We start from the raw sequence: 16,432 nt of genomic DNA, 5'->3' as shown, positions 1-16,432 counted from the left end.
AAGACTTTGTGTTTTGGTCACTGGGCCGAGGATAGGATGGTTGGACAGAGGGGTCACTGGTTAGAAGTTAAACCCACCACGTCAGCTGAGTAACTCACTAATTCCTTCTGATCTGGGAGTCTAAGGAGCTCCGTCTTCCTACCGCCATAGCTGATCTCAAGTCCCTCCAACTGTCACATGGGGGCCCAAGAATCAGGAGTCACTCACCGCCATGACCAGCTCAAACGGATACTTGTAGACTCGGACAGGAGACTGGTATCTCTGCACCATGTTCACGCTGGAGCACCAATGGAGGTCACCAGGCAGGGGTGTGCACGGAGCCTGGGGTGAGGAGTGACTGGTGAGGTTGCAGCTCCCACCTCGGGAAGCAGGGACACCACCCACCAAGTGTAAGGGGCAGCCCCTGGCCCCACCCACACAGCTCCCCAGCCTTCAAATTGAGAAGGCTGATATTACCCCCAAATTACTCCAGGCCAAGCCCCAACAGCTTCCCTGTCATTAGCCATGGCCCCAGACCACGCTCAGCCTTCCAAGAGCAGTCAGCACCCCCAAACTTTCCTCTACCCCCACCCCTTCACACTGAGGGCCCCCAGAAGCCTTACGGCCACCCACACAGACACACACACATTTGCAATTCTTACACTCCCACGGTTCTCTTCACGCATGCACCCCGCAGCTTGCCACAGACTTGCTGGCCTACAGCCCACCCCCAAGTCTCCTTGCACCTGCCCTCCCATTTTCCTCCCAGACACCCTGAAATACACACACAGCCTTCACCACATTTCACAGCACTGTCTCTATCACACACATGCACACACGCAGGTTTCCCTCCCACACGGGACTGCTTTTGCACACGCCTCCAACTTTGCACACACACCCTGAAACACGCACCTGCCCAACTCCACGCACGCAATTCCCCTGGTGTGCACAGACGTGCACACACGCACACACACCCGTGCGCACATGCAGACACACGTACACACACGTAGAGGCACTCGCACACACAGGTCCCCGCAGCTTTGCTCACCCTCGCCCTCGGGAGCCTTTGGGAATGCAGCCTAGGGGAAGTGCCCTGGAAGCCCGCCTGGCTCGCGAGCTGAGCGCTTACGGGCTCCCGCGCCCGCCTGGCCTGGAGCGCAGCGCCTGAGGCGGGGCCCGATCGCGGCTCGCTAGCCTGGTGTGTCCCGCCTTGAACACCCTGCAAAAAGGAACGCTGTGGAAGGCCGGAGGGGCGGGAGCGAGACCTGCCGGGCCGAGAGAGCTCCAGGACCCGGGACAGCGGAGATCCTGGCCTGGCCCCGCCCCTGACCGGGCCCCGCCCACGTCCCCGGCCATGGCCCCGCCCAGGTTGGCCCCGCCCCCTAACTTGTCCCGCCCCACTCTGGCCCCGCCCCAGGCGAACTCCCCCCTGGTTCTAGCCCCGCCCCTTGTTTTTAGATGTCTCTCGTTTGACCACGCCCTCAGCCCAGTCCTTTCTCTAGATTGGTCATACCTCAGGAAGTCCCCTCCCCCTTCACTGGCCCCGCCCTCCAAGGTCCTCAGCCTCTGGAATGGTCGGCCACAGGACGACCCCGCCCTAATCTAGCTCTGCCTCCAAGCGGACCCTGAGTCCGGGCCGATCCGCCCCGGACCCTGCGTCTGGCCGACAGTACTGTTTACATTTGTAGATAAGCACAGTTTACGCTTTTCTTGCTCAGATTAACCTCGCCCTCGTCCCGCTGCACTTGGGTCTGACTGGCTCCTCCACCTGTCCCCGCCCCACGGCCCGCGCATGCACCTTCGCCCACTCTGCACACCTTCACAGAGCGCCTGCTGGGGGTCAGCCCTGTCCAGGCGCTGGAGAGCCGCCGGTGAGCCACACGCACGAATCCCTGCCCTCGTGGAGTTTATACTACGGTGGGGAGACAGACACTCAATAAATAAGGCAAATATATGATGTGTGAGGTGGTGAAAAACTCTCACGAGAGAAAAATAAGCAGGAAAGGGGCTCAAGGAGCCAGCGGAGAGAAAGGACAATTTAAAACAGGTAAGAAGCCGGGCGCCATGTCTCACGCCTGTAATCCAAACACTTTAGGAGGCGGAAGCGGGAGGACCGCTTGAACCCAGGAGTTGGAGACCAACCTGGGTAACATAGCAAGACCCTATCTCTACAAAAAAATTTTTTTTTCGTTTAGGCAGGGCGCGGTGGCTCACGCCTGTAATCCCAGCACATTGAGAGGCCAAGGCGGGCAGATCAGCTGAGGTCAGGAGTTCGAGAACAGCATGGCCAATATGAGGAAACCCCGTCTCTACTAAAATACAAAATTAGCCGGGCATGGTGGCGTATACTTGTAATCCCAGCTACTCGGGAGGCTGAGGCAGGAGAATCGCTTGAATCAAGGAGGCGGAGGTTGCAATGAGCCGAGACTGCGCCATTGCACTCCAGCCTGGGCAAGAAGAACAAAGCTCGGTCGCAAAAAAAAAAAAAATTAGCCAGGCGTGTTGGCACGTGCCTGTGGTCCCAGCTCCTCAAGAGGCTGAGGCAGGGGGATCCTTTGAGCCCAGAAGTTCAAAGCTGCAGTGAGCTGTTACCTGGCCACTGCACTCCAGCCTGGGCAACAAAGCAAGACTCTGTCTCAAAATAAATAAGTAAATAAATAAATAAAACAGGGAGTAAGGGGGCCTCCCTTGGGAGAGTGACATTTGTCCATCACTCTCATTTTAACTCACACTTAACCCCTTTCAGCCCTCCCAGGACTCCCAGGGGACCAACCTTGCTCCCAGAAGTCCTGCCTTGCCACTCCTCATCTGTTTAGCCTACAAGAGCCAAGAAATTGGCTCTGGACAGTGCTGTCATCCATGTATTCACTCATTCAACATTTACTGAGCACCTACTACGTGCCAGCGTGGGGTGAATTCACCCCTTCAAGCAGGGGAAGTCAGAGGTGGCCAGGGAGATGGACAACCCCTGATATATTTAGAGTATGTCACTGCACCCTGTGAAAACCACCTCTCTGCCCTTCCTAGCCTGCATCACATTCTAATATTGCATTTATTCGTTTTATGTATCTGTGGGTTCCTGGAGGTCTCTCTCAGGAGACTGTGAGCTCCCTGAGGGCAGGGGCAGTGGCTGCCTTATTCAGCTGCCCGCATGTTGGGAAGGATCTTACTGGGGACCTGGCAGGCAGGCAGCAGGTGCCCAGCACACTCTTGGCTTGGGTAATCAAGGGCGGAAATGGGACACAAAGTTCCCATCCCTGTCGCAAGGTGGCAGCAAATGATAGCCCATGGCTCCTGGAGTAACACAAGGGTGAGTAGGTGGGGGACATGGGATCCAGGGATGACTCTCCTAACCCGGGCTCATCCAGGAAATGCCCAGCTCTGCCCAGGCATCGCCACAGAGCAAAGTGAACGTTAACACCGTTAGCTGCTGTTACCACCACGAAAGGCGTTAAGTCCGCCTCTCCTGCTGCCCAACATTGAGGGAGGACAATGACTCTGCGTGGGAGACAGAGGTGTGACAGCCCTGCGGGTACAGAGAGCTCAAAGTGGAAACTGGGGCCTGGAGGGGAGTGAGAACCCCACTCCCTCCTCCTCCAGCCCCAGGGAAGGGAATTAATAACGCCACCAACACTCACTCCAGCTTTTTTTGGGTTTTGCGGGTTTTTTTTTTTTTTTTTACATGGAGTCTTGCTCTGTCACCCAGGCTGGAGTGCAGTGGCGCAATCTCGGCTCACTACAACCTCCGCCTCCCAGGTTCAAGCGATTCTCCTGCCTCAGCCTCCCGAGTAGCTGGGATTACAGGCGCTTGCCACCACACCTGGCTAATTTTTGTATTTTCAGTAGAGACAGGTTTCATCATGTTGGCCAGGCTGGCCTCAAACTCCTGACCTCAGGTGATCCACCCGTCTCAGCCACCCAAAGTGCTGGGATTACAGACATGAGCCACCACACCTGGCCCAGTTGCCTATTATTACTGTTCTACTAATTATTCCTACCACTTGTTGACACTCCATTGGCGCTTACTATACCTAGCACCATTCTAAAGCTTTACGAACACGAATGCATTTAATCCTCAAAGCAACCCCAGAGCAATGAAAATGTCTTGGAATGTGATAGAGGTGGTGGTTGCACAACGTTGCAAATGCACGTGCCACTGAATTAGGGCCACAATATTAAAATGATTAATTTTCTGTTACGTGGCTTTCATCTCAATTAAAAGCCCATATACAGTCAAAACTATTTTAATCCTCATCTTACACGTAAGGAAACTAAGGCACAAGGCACAGAGAGACTGAATAACTTGCCCAAGGCCACACAGCTAGTAAGGAACTGAAACCCAGGACTCTCGTTCTCCAATGACTTCTTCTCCTAGAGCTGCAGCTGATGCTCCGGGAAGATGTGAATTCCAAGCCCTGAACTGCAAGATCTCCAGGCACCCTGGCTCCAGGACAAGAAGGCGCTGCAAGGATAGGCTGATTCCCCAGGGGTGCTGGGCATGAACTCAGTCCCAGGGCAGGATCTTTAGCCTCTATCTGCTGCTTCCCACCTGCCCTGCAAGAATGACCCAGCCAATGCTGACTTTTGAGGAGGTGGGTTTTGGGAACCCCAGAAACCACCCCATGTCTCTGATTGTCTTCCCAGCAGATGGGCCACTGCCAGAGAAGATTCAACCATTAGTGATGCATTTGTTTGAGTAAAACTCTGGACCCCATCCAAAGGCAGATGTTCCTGAAAGGCATCCTGCTGGGAATGTCCTGAATTGAATGGCTCAGTGTGACATTGATAATGGGGGTTAAGACCCTGGAATACATAATGGGCCCTGGGATGGCTCTGAAGCTGTAGAAGATGCAGCAAGCAGGGTACGGTCCCCAGCTTAATTTTACTGTGGCAAAATGGTCCGAGCACAGTGGCTCATGCCTGTAATCCCAACAGTTTGGGAGGCTGAGGTGGGCGGATCACCTGAGGTCAGGAGTTCGAGACCAGCCTGGACAACATGGCAAAAACCTGTCTCTACTAAAAATGAAAAAATTAGCCAGGCATGGTAGCGCATGCCTGTAATCCCAGCTACTTGGGAGGCTGAGGTAGGAGAATCACTTGAACCTGGGAGGCGGAGGGTGCAGTGAGCTGAGATCACACCACTGCACTCCAGCCTGGGCAACAGAGTGAGACTCCATCTCAAAAAAAAAAAAAAGAAAAAAAATCGGCCAGGCACGATGACTCATGCCTGTAATCCCAGCACTTTGGGAGACCGAAGTGGGCAGATCACCTGAGGTTGGGAGTTCGAGACCAGCCTGATCAACATGAACAAACCTCATCTCTACTAAAAATACAAAATTAGCTGGGTGTGGTGATGCATGCCTGAAATCCCAGCTACTGGGGAGGCTGAGGCAGGAGGATCGCTTGAACCCGGGAGGCAGAGGTTGCAGTGAGTCAAGATCATGCCATTGCACTCCAGCCTGGGCAACAAGAGAGAAACTCCATCTCAAAAAAAAAAAAAAAGCACATAACACGAAAGTTACCATTTTAAGCATTTCTTAGTGTGGTGCATGCCTATAATCCCAGCTATTCAGGAGGCTGAGGCAGGAGAATCGCTTGAACCCAGCAGGTGAAGGTTGCAGTGAGCCAAGATCATGTCATTGCACTCCAGCCTGGGTGACAGAGTGAGACTCTATCTCAAAAAAAAAAAAAAAATGCGCATAACACAAAAGTTACCATTTTAACCATTTCTTAGTGTACAATTCTCTGGCTTTTGGTATATTCACAAGATGCACGTACAGCCAGCACCACTTTCTAGTTTTGGAACATTTTCATCACCCCAAAAGGAAACTCATACCCATGAAGCTGTCACTCCTCCTTCCTCCCTTCCCGCAGCCCCCTGGAAACCATCCATCTGTTTATCTGCTTCCTGGGGGACATCTCATTCGTCCCGGGTGGCCTCTACGTTGTGTTGTTTCTTGCCCCTTCTCGAAGCAGAGCCCTGAGGCCTCCGGGATTTGGGAATCTCCAGGGCTATCAGGATGGTTGGCAGGGCCGTTGTGTACAGGTGTATAGGTTGTAACCTGCACAACTCTGTGGAACAGTCCTAGTCATGGGAGCAGCTTTGACTGAGCAGAGGCTGAGTCTGAGGCAGTCTGACCCAGGGGGCTGCACAGCCAGGACCCACCCACCTTGACCCCCAGCCAGGCACCCAAGTCCATTCACTTTACAAAGACTTCTGGGCTCCACCAACTGCTACATGAAGCCCAAAGGAGAGAATGGAACACAGTGGGAGGAGGGTGGCCCAGGGGGTGGGAGGGGTAGCCCTGTGGGAGGGGTCGGGTGGCCGGGCACTTGGGGTGGGTACAGGAGTCAGACCAACCTTGATGTGCGTTCTGACCCTGCCACCCCCCAGCTTTGTTGCCTCAATGTCCCCCCCCCTTTTTTTTTTTGAGACAGAGTCTCACTGTATCGCCCAGGCTGGAGGGCAATGGCGTAATCTCAGCTCACTGCAAGCTTCACCTCCCAGGTTCACGCCATTCTCCTCCCTCAGCCTCCCAAGTAGCTGGGACTACAGGCGCCCACCACCACGCCCGGCTAATTTTTTTGTATTTTTAGTAGAGACAGGGTTTCACCGTGTTAGCCACGATGGTCTCGATCTCCTGACCTTGTGATCCACCCGCCTCGGCCTCCCAAAGTGCTGGGATTACAAGCATGAGCCACTGCGCCCGGCCAATGTCCCCTCCTTTTAACATGGGGTAACATGGGCGGTGCACAGTGGCTCACGCCTGTAATCCCAGCACTTTGGGAGGCTGAGGTGGGTGGATCACCTGAGGTCGGGAGTTTGAGACCAGCCTGGCCAACATGGCAAAACCCGTCTCTGCTAAAAATACAAAAATTGGCTGGCGTGGTGGCGCACGCCTGTAATCCCAGCTACTCGGGAGGCTGAGGCAGGAGAATTGCTTGAACCCGGGAGGTGGAGGTTGCAGTGAGCTGAGATCATGCCACTGCACTCCAGCCTGGGCAATAGAGTGAGACTCCATCTCAAAAAAAAAAAAAAGTAGGGGGTAACATGGAAAATTATTCAGCATTAGAGAGGAATAAAGCACCCACACGCACTACAACTTGGATGAACCTGGAGGACATTATGCTGAACGGGCAAGAACTGAGTGATTCCACATCTGAGTCACCTAGAGGAGCCCAATCCACAGGGACAGAAAGAAGAACGGTGGGGGTGCTAGGGGCTGGGGGGAGGGGCATGGGGAGTTAATTAATGGACACAGAGTTTGGGTTTTAGAAGATGAAGAGTTCTGGGCCGGGCACAGTGGCTCGCGCCTGTAATCCCAGCACTTTGGGAGCCCGAGGCGGGCGGATCACGAGTCAGGAGTTTGAGACCAGGCTGGCCAACATAGTGAAACCCCATTTCTTCTAAAAATACAAAAATTAGCCGGCCATGGTGGCACGCACCTGTAATCTCAGATACTCGGGAGGCTGAGGCAGGAGAATCGCTTGAACCCAGGAGGCGGAGGTTATGGTGAGCCAAGATCGCACCACTGCACTCCAGCCTGGGCAACAGAGCGAGACTCTCAAAAAAAAAAAAAAAGGAGTTTTGGAGATGGATGGTGTGATGGTTACACAACAATGTGAATGCCACTGAACTGCACACTGAAAAATGATTAATTAAGATGGGCAACGTTTTATATATATCTTACTGCAATAAAAAAAATAACATGAGCTGGTCTGAGTGCAGTGGTGTTTACAACTAATTGTCTCAACCAGTTGCAGATGTCTTTGTTTTGTTTTGTTTTGTTTTGTTTTCTCCACTCTCACTGCTTCACCTGATTAGCCTTTTTAAAAAAAATCACATTGAGGCCAGGCACAGTGGCTCACTCCTATAATCTCAGCACTTTGGTAGGCCAAGGTGGGCAGATCATCTGAGGTCAGGAGTTCGAGACCAGCCAGGACAACATGGCGAGACCCTGTCTCTACAAAAAAATACAAAAATTAACCAGGCATGGTGGCAGGCCCCTATAATACCAGCCACTCGGAAGGCTGAGAATCGCTTGAACCTGGAGGCAGAGGTCACAATGAGGCGAGATTGCGCCACTGCACTTCAGCTTGGGTGACAGAGTGAAACACCATCTCAAAAAAAAAAAAAAATCATGTTGGAAACTTTTTTTTTAATGGGGTTAACTGTAGTGTTATCCTGAAGGGTGGTGGAAATTGCGTGAGGAAAAGTAATTGCACAGGGACCACCAGAGGACCCGGGTACATGTTTGTAACTGTGCAGGCTCAGAAGGAGGGGCATTTCCCAGGGGACTTTAGGGTGAAGGGGAGTGGGGACTTGACGTTGGACATTTGAGGGGGTGGCCAACACAGTATAGGAAGATGATAACTCTGCTTTTTGGAGATACAGAATTCATTTATTTAAAGTATGCAATTCAGCTGGGTCTGGTGGCTCACCTCTATCATCCCCGAACTTTGGGAGGCCAAGCCAGGAGGATTGCTTGAGGCCAGAAGTTCCAGGCTGCAGTGAGCAATGATCACACCACTGCACTCCAGCCTCAGCAGTACAGCAATACCCTTGGCCGGGCACAGGGGATCACACCTATAATCTCAGCCCTTTGAGAGGCCAAGGAGAGAGGACCAGTTTAGCCCAGGAGTTCAAATCCAGCATGGGCAAAATAGTAAGTCTCCAGTCTCTACAAAAAATTTTAAGTCCGGGTGAGGTGATTCACGCCTATAATCCCAGCACTTTGGAAGGCTGAGGCAGGCAGATCACAAGGTCAAGAGTTCAAGACCAGCCTGACCAACATAGTGAAACCCCATCTGTACTAAAAATACAAAAAAAATTAGCCGGGCATGGTGGCGGGCACCTGTAGTCCCAGCTACTTGGAAGGCTAAGGCAGGAAAATTGCTTGAACCTGGGAGGCAGAGGTTGCAGTGAGCTGAGATCGTGCCACTGCACTCCAGCCTAGGCAACACAGCAAGACTCTGTCTCAAAAAAAAAAAAAGTAAAAATAAAAAACAGGGGCCAGGCATGGTGGCTCACGCCTGTAATCCCAACAGTTTGGGAGGCCGAAGTGGGCAGATCACCTGAGGTCAGGAGTTCAAGACCAGCCTGACCAACATGGAGAAACCCTGTCTCTACTAAAAATACAAAATTAGCCGGGCGTGGTGACGCATGCCTGTAATCCCAGCTACTCAGGAGGCTGAGGCAGGAGAATCACTTGAACCTGGGAGGCGGAGGTTGCGGTAAGCTGAGATCGCGCCACTGCACTCCAACCTGGGCAACAAGAGCAAAGCTCCATCTCAAAAAAAAAAAAAGAGAGAGAGAGAAAGACCCTGTCAAAAAATAAATAAATAAATAAAGTGTGCCTTCCAGCCGGTTTTGGTAGTTTCAGAGTTGCACAACCATCAGCATGGTCAATTTGAGAGCACTATCATCACCTGTGCCCCTTAGCAGTCACTCCCCACTCCCCTCTCCCCAGTAGCCACAGTCTCCTTTCCATCCCTACGAATTCACCTCTGAACATTTCACAGGCAGGATCATATAATATGTGCCATTTTGTATCTGGCTTTTCTTACTGAGCCTAATGTGCTCACGGTCAACCATGCTGAAGTGCATGTCAGGCCTTCACTCCCTTTTTTTTTTTTTTTTTTTTTTTTGAGACACAGTCCCACTCTGTCACCCAGGCTGGGGTGCAGCATCGCGATCTCGGCTCACTGCAACCTCCGCCTCCCGGGTTCAAGCGATTCTCCTGCCTCAGCCTCCCGAGTAGCTGGGATTACAGGCGCCCACCACCACACCTGGCTTATTTTTTTGTATCCGTGAGTGGCTTCTGTTGTGGGTTAGATTGCACTGAGTGCCATGATTGGTGAGCAGGGAAAGAGGGTGGGAAGTGCAGGGCGGATTACAATGTAGGGACCAGGTGGGCTGCGCTGAGAAGGTGAATTGGCACAAAGGCTTGGAAGAAGAGCAGGGGGTCCACGTAGAGACTGGGGCCCAGGGGGCAGCCGGTGCAAAGGCCCTGAGGCAGGAGCATACTTGGTGTGTTTGAGTAATGGGGAGGCGGTCAGTGTATCGGGGGTAGAATTAGTGGGAGGGAAGTGGCGGGGAAGACAGCAGACTCTGAGGGGAGTCTGAGGGAGGGGGTCTCATGGGTTATCTGGCTCTGATGCTGAGGTACTCAGAGTGTCTGGGACGTGTGGGACAGGGGAGTCTGCTGACTTCACTTTAGCCCTCTGGTTGCTGTGTTGGGAATAGATTGTAGTTGACCACGGTGGAGGAGGGGGAAGGGTGCAGAGAGCACAGAGGAGGAGCCAGGAGGAGGAGGGAGGCCACCAAAGTGACCTCAGGAATCTGGAGGTGAGGGGGTGAGATCCTAGATCTCTTGGCCAGGTAGATGCTGTAGGAATGGAAAGGGAGACCCAGGAGAAGCAGGAAGGGGAAGCTGTTCCTAGAGAGGGCATCCGTGGAGCGGATGCAGACAGAGGAACCTGGGGACAACGACCTCTTGTCATTGGAGCCGGACAGTCCCACCTGAAGGTCAGCTCAGGTCTTCAGGAGCTCTCAGTGTGTGATTCTGACCACCAAGCAGGGGTCAGAACAACGGACTGGCCGCTGGGGAGGGGCCACAGGCACCAACACCCAAAGCTCAGCCACATCAACACAGCGACTCCAGGGACCCCCCAGCTCAGTGCCTGAGGCCTCAGCTGCCACCCAGCCCCTCTAGGCTGCCCCTGCCAAGAAGAGGACCAGGGACCCAGGCTGTCCTCTTCTCCATGCCTGGGCCCATGTGGACCCTGCGACAGCCACCAGATGCACACTGCTACTTACGTTTGCATTAATTAAATTCTGTAAATATGAATATGTTCTATATTTACATAAATAACATTACACATAAACAATAAAATTAACAATTCAGGCTGGGCGTGGTGGCAGGCGACTGTCATCCCAGCACTGTGGGAGGCTTAGTCCGGAGGATTGCTTGAGCTCAGGAGTTCAAGACACCCTGGGCAACACAGTGAGAATCTCCCATCTCTACAAAATATAAATTAATGGATTAAAATGAATTTTTAAAAATTAACAATTCAATTCCTCAGTTGCACTAGTCACATTTCACGTGCTCAATAGCCACATGTGGCTTGTTGCCTCCATGTATACAGAATATTTCCATTGTCACAGGCAGTTTTATTGGACAAGGCTACACTGAGGTCTCCCCACCCCCAACCAGTGGAGGGTGGCCCTTTGGCTGGGGGCTGGGGACAGGATGGTCTGGGTAGGGGGAGGTCAGGGACTCCAGGGCTGAAAGGAGGAGTATTTGCCCAGAGCGGAGTCCTGGGCGTGTGTGGGGATTAAGCCTGAGCTTGTGATTAGAGAATGGCCTGGGAGGCGGCTGATGGGGGCTTGGCTGCCTGGGCCCAGCAGGAATGTTTGAGCTCAGCAGAGAGCATGAACAAAGAGTGGAGGCAGAGCCAGGCAGGCAGGCAGGTGGAGGACGAGCTCACGGAGACACAGGGCAGCTCCGTTCTGAAGTGGAAATGGCAAAACACGACACCTAATAGCAGGCAGCTTCCTTTTTTCACTTGCTACGCCCTCAGCTTCCCTGTGAGGCCCACAGGCCTCCCCGAATTCCTCCCAGACTAGGGCAGTTTTGTAATTTACCACCACTTCCCCCACTGATGGGCACTTAGGTTATTTCATTTGTAAAAAATGTAGTTATCTGTTTGCTTTTCTGTCCCTCCTCCCTTCCAAGACAGGGGGCCCCCAGGATGTGGGGGATGTATCGTGTTTGCTACTATATCCCCAGAGCCGGGTACACAGTAGGTGCTCAATAAATGGATGAGTGACTTGTGGGAGGTATTGTGGGGGCAAGAGGTCGAGATCCTCCACGGGGGTTGGAGAGGAGGAGCCTGGCTCCTGGGAAATGTCAGTGATGCAGAAAACACGATAAGGGAACCTGACGCCCTGCAAGCTAAGGCCTCCCCTTCCTCACCGGGTCCTCAACCACCCTCAGACTGGAGTCTGGCCACTTTCCTCATAGTGTCCCTGGGCCCCCACCTGACGGTGACTCTGTGCCGACTGCAGACTTTGTCTCCTGGGGCACACAGAAGAGGCGCCATGATCCACCCAAGGGGGCCTCAAATTTACATTGTTTGTCCATTCCCACTCCTGTCTCCCACAGCAAGCTCCCTGGGAGCAGGAACCTGAGTCTATTGTACTTGATCTTGAATTCTGAGTGCCTAGAACAGGACGTGTCATGTAGCAGGTGCTTAGTAAATATTTGACAAATGAAGGGATGGATGGATGGATGGATGGATGGATGGATGGATGGAGGAAGGGAGGGAGAGAGGGAAGAATGGAGGGATGAAGATATGGATGGATGGATGCAGGAATGGAGGGATGAAGAGATGGAAGGAGGAATGGAGGGATGAAGGGATGAAGAGATGGATGAATGGATGGAGGAAGGAAGGGAGGGAGGGAAGGAGAGATGGAGGGATGGAGAGATGGAGGGATAGATGGATGAATGGATGGATAGATGGATGGATGGAGGGATGGATGGATGGATGGAGGGATGGATGGATGGAGGGATGGATGGAGGGATGGATGGAGGGATGGAGGGAGGGATGGATGGATGGATGGATGGATGGATGGATGGATGGATGGACAAACCAATGAACCTCTTCTCTTCCATCATAGTTTTAACTTAGGACCTACTAACCCTTTCCTGGTCCTCCCCTAAGGGGACCTTCCCCGGGATCACAACAGTACACTGGTCCTCCCACTCATTCATTTATTCATTCAACAATGACACTGAACACCCACTCTGTTGCCCAGGCTGGAGTGCAGCAGTACAATCTCGGCTCACTGCAACCTCCACCTCCTGGGTTCAAGTGATTCTCCTGCCTCAGCCTCCTGAGTAGCTGGGATTACAGGCACCCGCCACCACGCCTGGCTAATTTTTATATTTTTAGTAGAGACAGGGTTTCGCCATGTTGGCCAAGCTGGTCTCAAACTCCTGACCTCAGGTGATCCAACCTTTTCAGCCTCCCAAAGTGCTGGGATGACAGGCGTGAGCCACCGTGTCCAGCCTAAAATTTTTTAAAATGTGCCCTTTCTTGCATGTTCATCACATCTCAATCAAGCTGGAAGAAAAAGTGCCAGCCTCCAAGCCTGGTACTCAGCACGTGGCCTGGTTTATAGTAAATGCCCAACAAAAGTTATTATTTGCCATGATTCCATGTCTTCCTTTATTGAGACTTTTCAAGACCCTACAGAGCAGGTATCAGAGTGTCCCCATTTTGCAGATGGGGAAACTGAGGTTAAGAGAGGTGAAGACATTTGCCCAGGGTCACACAGCTAGGAAATAGGTCAGTTGAGATTTGACACCTCAGCTCACTGGCTCTTCCCCATGTTACAGAGAAGTTAAGCCACCAGCCCACAGTCACGCAGCTGGGTGCATGGCAGAGCCAGGGTTCAAACCCAGGTTGGCTTCAAACTAAACCCTAATTTGGCTTTGTGTTCTGCCCCTTGTGGCCCAGTCTGTCCATCACTGAGTCATCCTGGCTTGGGAGGAAACGGGGCCCTGACCTCCTGACCTGGGCTGTCCTCTATCACACCTGACACCGGCCCCAAAAATGCAGCCCCACCAGTCTGGGCAGTGTGAGGTGAGGTGGGGCAGGGAGGAAGCAGGCTTGGGCGTTGGACAGAAGATGGGAGTTTTGGGGCTGGGTTGGGCAGCCTGTCCTGCCGGGATCCTGAGCCAGCAGAGCCTGTCCGGCCCCACCCAGCCCCTCTTTCTGCCCTGACAGTGTGACTTCCTCACTTAATGTACCCACCCCTGAGAGGCCTAGGGCCAGGCTTGACAAGTGGTATCCAAGATGTGTAGCAGGTTGTGTCAGAAAGTGCCCCGGGGGCTGGGCGCAGTGACTCACACCTATAATCCCAGCACTTTGGGTGGCAGAGGCAGGAGGATCATTTGAGCCCAGGAGTTTGAGACCAGCCTGGACAACATAGCGAGACCCCAACTCTACAAAAAAGTTTTTTAAATTAGCCAGGCGTGGTGGCACCCCTGTAGTCCTAGCAACTCAGGAGGCTGAGATGGGAGGATTGCTTGAGCCCAGGAGTCTGAGGCTACAGTGAGTTGTGATCATGCCACTGCACTTCAGCCTTGGTGACAGAGCAAGACCCTGTCTCAAAGAGAAGAAGAAAAAGGAATGTGGCCCAGGGTTCAAGATGAAGTGTCTGAAATCCCAAAAACCTGGATCTGCAAGATGGGCTGATGGGCTTTTCATAGTCACGGTGGACGCCAGCCATGGGTGGGGCAGAGTCGAAGAACCCTTTGCTGAGCCCACGGCTAACCCCTCAGTGGCTGGGGAGGGGAAAAACCAGGGTGGCCAGGGGCTCAGAGCAACCGCTATTTAACTACCGGTTGGGAGCTATTTCAATATTTTGATAACACACAGGGCTGTACAGGTGCATTCAGGAGAGAGCCAGGAGGCGGTCATCGGAGCAGCGGCTCCCTGGGCCGGCAGGAGGGTGGGGCTGCCTGGCAGGCAGGGAGAAGTGGCATTCTGCCAGGGGGCCCGGGCGGGTAGGGGCCTGAGGCACATTCTCAGGGGATGACTCAGGGGCAGGCAGAGCATGACTCACCGTAGACCCTCTCCTGCCCCAGCTGCCAGGGCCTGGCCTCCCCTCTGGCCCCAGGAGAACTGTGGGGAGCTCACAGGGCCCCCAGCCCAGAGCTGAGCGTGAGTCAGCCCATGTGGGCTGGAGGGCCAGCACAATTTTCCACTCCTTGAATTGTCCTGTAAGAAAAGTAAACACATGTTACAAAACAGGGGTGAAGCTGGGCCAGCCCCCTCCTGTCCCCTCGGAGCAGGGACAGGAGCAGGGCCTTCATGCCAGGGGCTGTGCACACATCCCTGCCCACCGGCTCTTCCCAATTTTACAGATGGGGAAACTGAGGTCTAGAGAGGTTAAGAGAGCCACCTGCCCAAGGTCACACGGCTAAGGTGTGAGGTGGAGCCAAGTTTCAAACCCAGGTTTCAGGCTGAAACCTGTAAGTGTCTCCCGGCTGTGGGCAGACCAGGGCCGGAGTTACTGCAACATCTATTTCTGTTCACAGCCGTGTTTCTCAGGGTGGCCCCAAACTCACCTGCCTCAGCATCCCACGGAGTAGGTGTTTGTTAAAATGCAGATTCCTGGCTGGGCACGGTGGCTCATGCCTATAATACCAGCACTTTGGGAGGCTGAGGCTGGTGGATCATTTGAGGTCAGGAGTTTGATACCAGCCTGGCCAACAGGGTGAAACCCCATCTCTACTAAAAATACAAAAATTAGCCAGGTGTGGTGGTGCATGCCTGTAATCCCAGCTACTCAGGAGGCTGAGGCAGGGGAACTGCTTGAGCCTGGGAGGCGGATGTTGCAGTGAGCCGAGATTGTACCACTGCACTCCAGTTTAGGCAAGAGAGTGAGACCCTGTCTCAAAAAAAATGCAGATTCCTTGGTGGCTCATGCCTGTAATCCCAGCACTTTGGGAGGCTGAGGCAAGAGATTGACTTGAGCCCAGGCATTCAAGACCAGCCTGGGTAACACAGCAAGACCTCATCTCTATAATTAATAAATAAATAAATGCAGATTTCTCGGCCCTGCCAAGACTCACCCAACCGTAATCTCTTCCAGGGAGGGACCCTGGAATCTGCATTTGTAAATGCACCCCAAGTTGCGGTGCATACAGCCACAGATGGGAGAATGGCTGTCTCGGAGAGGGCTCGGGATGTATCCCACATGTCCCTCTGTCCCGGGCTGGGCGAATGCTGCCCCTCTTGTTTCAAACTGGTTCACAGGCGAATACCCCAAACACCTCTCCAGCTGCTAGGGCAACAGTGATGGCAAACAAGGAGGGCGGGTGTGAGCAACCCTTCCGAAGTTGGTGGCCTCCCATGAGCTGGCTGCCTGGTCTGGCTGCAGGAACACAGGTTTCAGGGTCGATGAGGGTGGCCTGGTTGCCAGGGAACAAATGGCCCTGAAGGTGCGAGCAAACTCGAGGAAAGCAAGCACCCTCCCCCACCCCGGCAGGCTGGCCCTCCACCCACAGCAACAGAGGGGATGAGTCACTTGGCAGGAGAGGGCTTCGCGGATCCAAACAAATCCCATCTGCCCAGAGGAGGATGCATGGGGTGAGAACGGATCTCCCACCCCATCCGGCCTGCCCACAAACGTGTGGTGTGTGCACGTGTGTACACATGTGCGCACACACACAGCCATGCGAGCTCCTAGCCCAGCTCCTAGAGAATGGAGAGGGGAGGGATGGTGAAGCGCCACTCAAATTCCTCCCTAAATCTGCTAATTCCACCCGCCACTCCTGGGCCAGGCTCAGCTGAGTCAGCGGGAGACCAGCCCAGCTGCCCCAAGCCCAAGCCCAGGAATTAGAACTCTGAAGAGTGGAGGGAGGCAGGGGTTCAAGAG

The 16,432-nt window shown here is 53.4% G+C and overlaps 1 protein-coding gene across 1 annotated transcript in view; it reads right to left on the bottom strand.

Moving 5' to 3' along the window:
• SEC14L5 (SEC14 like lipid binding 5) overlaps nt 1-1,298 on the bottom strand; it is a 60,120-nt gene extending 58,822 nt beyond the window's left edge. The window contains exons 1-2 of the mRNA XM_016929366.3: nt 1,028-1,298; nt 208-321 (exon numbers count right to left, since the gene is read on the bottom strand). Of these exons, the coding sequence (XP_016784855.1) occupies nt 208-270 (63 nt within the window). The 5' untranslated portion in view covers nt 271-321; nt 1,028-1,298. The remainder of the gene's footprint in view (nt 1-207; nt 322-1,027) is intronic.
• Between the last annotated feature and the right edge of the window lie 15,134 nt (nt 1,299-16,432).

The sequence above is a fragment of the Pan troglodytes genome, chromosome 18 (assembly GCF_028858775.2).
Source record: "Pan troglodytes isolate AG18354 chromosome 18, NHGRI_mPanTro3-v2.0_pri, whole genome shotgun sequence".
Lineage (NCBI taxonomy): Eukaryota > Metazoa > Chordata > Mammalia > Primates > Hominidae > Pan > Pan troglodytes.
Note: the sequence above shows the minus strand (reverse complement) of the source record. Positions and strands in the feature narration are given on the sequence as shown.